We start from the raw sequence: 8,076 nt of genomic DNA on the forward strand, positions 1-8,076 counted from the left end.
CTCTTGGGGTTCCAGCTGAGCCCTGCCGTCTCCAGGGGCTTCGGGGAACATGGGGCTTGCGGACCCGGGCGGCTTGTCAGTCTAGATGAGCTGCCAGGACGACCCACAATCAGCCCCAGAGCCACACGTGAGTGGGGACTGAGGCCCCTCACTGTGACTTCTCACTCTGCAGGCGGAGGTGCTGGTGTTGGCCAGACTGTTTCAGGGAACAGCTGGAAGGAGGACTGGAGGAGGGAGCCGGGGGAGGCCAGCCCCCCAAAGTGGCAGAGCACGTGGCTGGGTCTGCCACGCTGCCCAGTGGCTCCAGCAGCCAGGGCGCCAGCAAGGGACAGCCGCCATGCCAGCTCCCACCCCTGCCACCGGCACCAGCTTCAGAGGCACCAGCTCCAGGCCCTTTAAATACAGGAGCCAGGCCAGCCTCCGGCCGTGCAGGGCACATTCACCAGGTGGCAGACCCGAAGTAGGTGCCAGGGCCCAGGGCAGGGCCAGGGGGGCTCTGATGGACATTGGGGTGCAGGGTGCTCCCTGGGGGCCAGGGCGGCTCTGATGGAGACTGGGGTGCAGGGTGCTCCCTGGGGGGCGGGCGTAGGAGAGGTGCTGGCAGGACATCCTGGGCAGTGGGGCTTAAGCGGGCACAGGATACTGCTGGAACAGGTGCTGCTTCCCTTCTGGGCCACAGCGGGGCCCGCACTCAGCTCAGGGTCCCCTGGGCTGAAGGATGATGCCAGGGTCACCACAGGGGCAGGTGGACCCCACACCCTCCCCCAGAGCTCTGAGGCTGGGGAACCCTGGGGTGGTAGACCCCGGGTCTGCAGTGGGGGTGGGGTGGGAAGAGGGCTGCGATCCTGGGCTCCAGGTGGGGGACTCGGGCTCCCCTGGCGTTGGGCCAACGTGGCCCTAAGAAAGGAGCCCGGAGACGCCAGTCTCCCATCTCGGCCACAGGAAGACTCGTGGGCAGAGGCGCGGCCCGGGCTCCGAAAGGGCCTCGATGATTCCGAAAACAGAAACCCTCTCCCTGTCGTCTCTCCAGTGAATTCCTGGGCCTTTTACGGCTGCTCAGAAGAGCTCTAAGCCTCTGTTTTATGGGATTTAAGATGCTTTTACGAGCTGCTTTGGATCTCCCACCAAAGCCGATCTCCTGGAGAGTTCACTTTAAGCCACGTTCCAGGGTGGGCCAGGCCCTCAGCCCCACTCGGTGCCTGTCAGCCCACCCCGGGGAGAGAGACTCGCTGTGGGCAGACCTCGTAAAAAGCAGACGGGTGGGCGCGTGGGGGGGGAGCCCACCGCGCGGTGTAACTGAAGACGGGGCGAGTGCACCGTGCTGGCCACCGTGCGCCCGAAGATTCTCTGACGGGAACCCAGGGAGCTGACGGGACCCTCCCTGTCGGGGCGGCTGTGGGCCTGGGAAGGAGCCTGAGCCCGAGGTGCTAGGGCAGGGCCTGGAGGCGCCTGAGAAACTAGTCCCAGCTCGGGGGTGACTGGTCCGGTCCTGGGTGTGGCCAAAGGCAGGAAAGGAAACCCTGGGGGGAATCATCTCATCTTTTGTCTGTGGCCGTGAAGGAACCACCTTCTGAACTGGGGCCTGTGGGCACCAGGAGTCCCAGCCCCCTCCCCGGGGCACCTACTGGGGGCCCCTGCGCTGGCAGCCCTGCAGCCAGGACGTCCAGCAGACACGCTGTGGGCCTCACGCACCCGGAACCGGGACCAACAGCTGGGACAACGGTGGGAGGCCCGGGGCTCTGCCTGGAACCGGCCTGGGGCCTGAAGTCCCAGCTGGAGGCCTTCTCGCCTGGGGCTGATTTTCCGGGTCTTCACTCTGTGAACGGGGTGCCTGCAGGCTCGCCCCTCACGGGGTCACTGACGTGGGCAACAAAGGAAGCGCACGTCCCCGTGGCGGCTGCTGTCAGGTACAAGGGGAGATGCCTCCACACGTGGGAACTCTCGTCAGGCCACTGAAGTTCCAGCCCAGGAAACGCCCAATGGGAACAACAAAGTGCATGCAGGGTCCCCACCATGTTCTGATCGGTCTCGGGCGGTGGGTGCTGGGAGGACACGGAGCGGCCACACCGGTGAGGGGGGCACTCCCTGGCGGTGGCGGGTCGTGCTGGCGGGGACCCCGGTGGGTGCACAAGGAATGACAGCGGACGCATTTGCACGGGACCCTCTGGCTACTCACACTGGAGGAGCTTTATATCTATTAGCAGTTCCAGGGTCAGGAGAGTCACCACCAATATTACACAGGCTACCAGGACACTGTTGAGACTGGCACTGAGCAAAAATACCTGCCACACGGCCGCTCTCTTCCCGCAGCACGGCCTCAGCCAGGTGGACCTGCGGGGACAAGAGGGGGAGGAGGCGCTGAGAGGGGACCCCTGAGGCCCTGCCCTCAGCCCCCCGCGTCCCTCTTCCCGCGGAAACACAATCTGTCAGGAGGCTGCGGAGCAGAATGACGAAGAGGGGTCTTCGGGCGTCTGATCCACTCCGTCAGAAACCCAGGATGCGGGGCAAAGGGGGTGCCTGTGAGGGGCCCGGAACGCGGAGGTCGGAGGCCGGAAGGAGGCAGGGAGCCCTGCCTGCAGCTCCTCAGGCCGTCACGGAGGCCCAGTGAGGGCGTCGCTGGTCTAAACGCACCGCGCAGCCGGCATGAGCTGAGGACGACGACGGTGATGCTGACAGGAGGTCTCGGCCACACACTGGGCCACGCCCTCCTTCCTGCCAAAGGGAGCAGACCGCCCATGCCCAGCCCCAAGACCCCAGGGGCGTCCCGGACGGGGCTCCTGGAGGTTTCCTCCCCAGTCGGCCCAGCGGAGCCCGCGGAGCCCCCGGCGGTGGCACAAAGCTCCCGGCTCAAGAAGCCCGGCGGGAAACGGGCTCAGCCACGTCTTTCCGGATCTTTCTACATCTGGGAATGGAAGGCACAGTCCCGGGCTCTGGGGGACGCAGACTGGGGTTCAGTCCCCAGCGCGGACGCTGGCCCAGGAAGGCGGCACTAACCTGGGGACAGAGGGAGAGGCCACCAGGGGACAGGCCAGGCGCGTCTGTCCAGGGGCAGGAAGGACGGGGCATGAAGCCTCTGCCTCCAGCTCAGAGGGGCAGAGGCCCCCGGAAGCCAGCGCCCGCCCACGGGTGCCGTCAGCTGACCTGCTCTTGTGCACGAAGACCCTGAACTGTGAGACGCAGGCTGTCACTGCTCAGCTGACCTGCTCTGCTGGCCCATCGGTGTCTCACCTACTCCCCTCCTCAGCCCACAAGGTGACATTCCTGCCCCTTCCTGGGCCTATGTTACCCCTTCGCATCGGATCTCTCCGCCCCCCCACCCCCCCCCCCCCCCCCCCCCAGCACTTCCCTCCTTCCTGTCAACTCCTCCCACGGCCGCGGGCACTGCAGGTCTCCAAGGCGACCCAGCTCCAAGTCCACACCCTCACCCCAGGCGGATGGTCCTGGCCCCTAAAACTGATGCAGACTCGCTACCGCTGCAGAGACAGGGAAAGGGCCCCTTGAGGTCGCGTTCCAGGAGGCGGTGCGTGGGGCAGCCCGGCTGAGTTGGGTGTCAGGCCCCCTCGGCCGCAGCGGCTTGGAGCGCAGGACCCACCACGGGCCGAGGCTCCAGCAGAGCCGAGAGGAAGGAGCAGACGCCTGGGGGGCCGGGTGTTTGGAAATCGCAGAGTGCCAACACAGTGTCCGCTGAGATTCAGAAGAGGAGACGGTGTTTTAGCAGAAGAGCAGGATGTGTCTCGCTCCCCAACATCCAGGTGGTTAAACAGCGACCCGAGGAGCTCAGAGGCCCAAAGGGAAGGCGGCACTGACTGCAGTTTGTTCTTAATCCTCACGCGAGGATTTGTTCTTATTTTTGCTTTTTCCTTTTCAGAGGGAGAGGAAGGGAGGAAGAGAAACATCAGTGTGCACTGGTGTGCGGGACGATGCGCCCACCAAAGGCACACCATCACAGCACTGTGCCCAGCGCTCCAGCCACGGGCAGGCCGACTTCCATCCTTCTGCTGCTGTTGATTTCCGAGAGGAAGCGATGGAAACATCCACGATGACGGAACGGCGGTCGCTGCCTCCCGCGGCCCACACGGGACGGAGCCCACAGCCTGGGCCTGTGCGGACCTCATTCCTGAGGACATGCTCTTCCACCGCGTAGCACCCACATCCAGCCCCAGCCGGTGCTCAGGTGGTGCTGCCCCGGAGCGGCCACCAGAGGGCAGCGTGTCCCTGTCTCTATCTCCTGGAGCAGGAGGGCAGTGCCAGGAGGCCCCTGGGGCTGCCAAGGCCGAAATACCAGGAGCAGATGGCATGTCCGGCAGGTGGGCCGCGTTCCATGTGCGGTTCCCCGGGTCACTCCTGCGGCCGCAGAGAGATCCTGGGGGGAGGGGGCCGCGGGTCTGACTGCCTCGGCTTTAAATACTTTTTTTTGTTGTTGTTGTTAAATATATTTTATTGATTTTTTAGAGAGGAAGGGAGGGGGATAGGGAGTCAGAAACATCGATGAGAGAGAAACATCGATCAGCTGCCTCCTGCACATCTCCTACTGGGGATGTGCCCGCAACCCAGGTACATGCCCTGGACCGGAATCGAACCCGGGACCTTTCAGTCCGCAGGCCGACGCTCTATCCACTGAGCCACACCGGTTTCGGCTCGGCATTAAATACTTAGGAGTCTTGGTAAACGCTTGAAAGAATGGCTCTAGAGTCTAGAATATTAAAACGAACGCCGGCAAACGTCTGATGGCTCCTTCGCGTGAGGCGAGGCCACGGGAGTGGCCCTGAGGGGTGGCTCCAGGTCACTGCTCTGTCAGGCAGCGTCCCACACCCGGTGCTGACCGAGCCCTTTCTGAGGGGGCAGGTCTGGTGCCTGGACAGCAGGGCTGCGCTGGCTCCTGTGGGGCTGGGCTCCCGCACGGCAGAGCCGTGTGATCCGGCTCGGTGGCTGCCAGGCCATCCAAGGGGAAGGGTGAGCGATGGGGGGAGCAGGAGCTGTGCCCACAGGCAGTGCAGCCAGGGGTCCCAGGGGCCACAGCAAAGCCCCCTGCCCTGTAGGCAGCCAGGCCAGGCAGCCCTGGCAGCCCTGCACTGAGCTGCTCACCCCTCAGGTCCCCAAAGGAACGAGGGAGGGTCCCAGGGAGTGGGAGCTGTCTGGCCGCGGGCATGGAATGAGTCCAGAGCACTGCTGGCCTGCCTGGCGCTGACCACGGCGGCACTGCCGGGCCAGAGGCTGGGACCCTTCTGGCTGCAAAGCTCTCCCACAGGGACGGAAGCTACAGCCCTGCAGCGCCCCCAAACGCACACCATCAAGCACTGTGCCCAGCGCCCCGAGGAGTGTGTGGGCGCCTGGCCTCACTGATGGGTCAGCTGAGCACACCGGGACCCCAGGTGCAAACCCGGGAGGGAGTCCAGACCCCACGTCCCCAAATGCTCCGCTTCTGTGATGCTGACGGGGCCTGGACGCACGGGCTCGGTGGTCTCCGCTGTGAGCAGCACATCCTGAGGCCCCAACTGTCCGTGGCTGTGTTTATGCCGCAGGATGAGAGCTGCCCGGAGAAGCCATGGCGCTGACCGGAACCCAGCGTCTGCCCGACCTGGGCTCCACTTCTGCTGGTGACCGACGCCGTCCAGCACTTGGGATGGCCCCGAGCTGCCCCGAGCACTTTACAAACGTCACCGCATCGCGCTGTTTGAAAAGACGGTTCCTTCTTCAACTCCTTCCTGTTGACAAACAACCTGGGGAACAGCTTGACTTTCCCATCTGCTCCCCATCCTTCCCATCTGGTGGCAACTGGTGTCTCCAAACAGCAGCCCGTGGCTGAGCCCTCCGAGCGCCACCCCGGAGCCTGTTTCCTACCCACTGGGAGCGGCATCACCCACCCTTGCAGGGCTGCTGTTCCAGGATATTACAAACAACGTCTGTGAGCCAGAGCACTGTACTTACTGAGCATCTGCACAGATACCTCCTGTGAGGATGGGGTACAGGGCCTCAGAAAAGGGCGAGTGACCCACATACGGGAGGTGTCGGTGGTCCCTCCCCCCGCATACGGTCCGTCACTGCTAAGGGCCCACCTGACGCCCCCTGTGAGGATGGGGTACAGGGCCTCAGAAAAGGGTGAGTGACCCACATACGGGAGGTGTCGGTGGTCCCTCCCCCCGCATACGGTCCGTCACTGCTAAGGGCCCACCTGACGCCCGCTGTGCTGGGTGCCGAGCGCCTTCCCTCACAGAGCCGCGGCCTTGTGAGAGGTTCTGGCTGTGCCATGAGCCCCGGTCCCAGCCTGCGCGTGAAAAGCACAGAAATAAAGGGAAAGCAGGAGAGGGAAGGAGCTCACACGTAGGACTTCTCCAGACAGACAAGTATCCACCTGTGAGAACCAGCGGCCCAGCGCCCACGGGGCCCCTGGCTGAGTGTCTGCACGGGGGTGGGCTTCTTTCGCGTTCTCCTGGGGAGAGCCTGACCACAGCAGAAGTCTGTCCGGCATCCTCTGTCCCTGCACCCACGTCCAGGAGGAAGGCCCAGCCGCACACACAGGCCCAGGAATCGGGCACACGTGCCTACCGGACCCACCAGCTGGAGGTGAGAGGTGACTGTCCTGGAGAAGCAAAGTTTCCACAGGAGCAGCTTCTTTGGTTCTGCAGTCAGAGCTATAGGTCAGCCCTGCCCCGGGGGAGGAGGGACAGAGGAGGGACGGCGGGAGGAGGAAGGAGGGAGGGGGAGCGGGGGAAGCAAAGCGGGTGTTGCTGGGTCACGAAGTCTGACATTCGCTTGTCCCAGAATCCAGGCTTCTCGCACCCTCAGAGAGGACGAGCTCAGGCCAGGAGGCAGGAGCTGCCACCCCACTCGGGGGTAAGCCCCCAAGCCCCTTCTGGGGGCGCAATGGCCGACACGCACCGTGTGGGGGTTCAGGGCGTTGCCCACACAGCTCTGAAAAGCCGCCTCGGGCTCAAGCCTGACCCAGGAGGTAACGCGGTGCTGCTGGATCAAGTTGGCCATGAGGCCCACTCCCACCTCTCGAGTCCTGTGCTGGGAACTGGTCCCGTCGGAGGCTCCCTGTGCCTGGCAGGGCTGCCGGGCGAGGTGGGCGGCTGGGAGGGAGCCAGTGGCTAGTTTCCAGGCACACGCACTTCTCTGCCCAGCTCGCTCTGTTCTCAGCTGTAGTTCGGCAAATCCGGGGTTGGCCACGCTCCCCCCTCCTGTTGAGCCAAAGTCCAGATCCAAGGTGCCTCCGAAGATGACTGGGGCTCTAGAACCCCGTAAATTCAGCTCACTTTCCTTGGGGACCTGACCCTAAGTTTAAATTGCTCTCCCTCCCTCCTCCAGGCCGCGCTCAGAGGGGCTCTGCTGCCACCCCGTGGTGGCCCGGGTGTAGCCCCCATCCTGGGAGAGAAGCGGGCCGTGGGGTTTATTGAGCTGAAAAATAATGTATCTGCGAATTCACTGCCTGCTTAGTCAGGGGAAAGTCTTTGCGGTTCTTGGAGGCCGAGAAAGAGGCTAACCTGTGCTCATCAGACAGGAGCTTGTGGTCTGAACTGAATCTGCATTTCCTCTGTGAGGCGTCAGGAACCCCCTGGAAGCCTGCGTCTCCTCAAAATACACAGGGCGGAGGTCCCAGGGTCAGCCCAGAGCCCAGGGTCCAGAAGCCAGAGGAAGGTCCCGGTGACACCGAGAGGATGGGCTGATAAAGCTCATTTTTAAGCGCAAAGATTTCACGAGGCAGGAACGTCTAGGCTTTGAACCCTGAGCCACAAAAGGCTTTTCCTTCTCCTAAAAAGATGCTAAAACTGTACGAGCCCCGAGGCAAAGTGACTTCTCTCTTTGGGATGACTGTGGAGGGTGTGGAGTTAGCACAGCGGTGGGCCAGCCAGGACCAAGGCCTTGAGATCTGGCCCAGAGCCGGGTCCCCCGTGGCTCTCCCTGGACTCCACGCACAGCCCCCGACTCCCCAAAGGAACTGGCTTCCCCTCTCTCCTAATCCTCACCGTAACATGGCTCCCCCACCCACTCACTCGTGCAGATCCTTCCTTCCCTCACAAACACCCCCAGGCCAGTGCTGGGACAGACCCCACCTGAGAGCCCAGATGCGGGGGG

At 63.7% G+C, this 8,076-nt stretch overlaps 1 protein-coding gene across 1 annotated transcript in view; it reads right to left on the reverse strand.

Annotated features, from left to right (window-relative positions):
* TMEM266 (transmembrane protein 266) overlaps positions 1-8,076 on the reverse strand; it is a 29,061-nt gene that overhangs the window by 15,499 nt on the left and 5,486 nt on the right. Inside the window, exons 3-4 of the mRNA XM_015566178.1 lie at positions 2,170-2,331; positions 1,693-1,711 (exon numbers count right to left, since the gene is read on the reverse strand). Of these exons, the coding sequence (XP_015421664.1) occupies positions 1,693-1,711; positions 2,170-2,331 (181 nt within the window). The remainder of the gene's footprint in view (positions 1-1,692; positions 1,712-2,169; positions 2,332-8,076) is intronic.

This window comes from Myotis davidii, unplaced genomic scaffold (genome assembly GCF_000327345.1).
Source record: "Myotis davidii unplaced genomic scaffold, ASM32734v1 scaffold1622, whole genome shotgun sequence".
NCBI classification, from domain to species: domain Eukaryota; kingdom Metazoa; phylum Chordata; class Mammalia; order Chiroptera; family Vespertilionidae; genus Myotis; species Myotis davidii.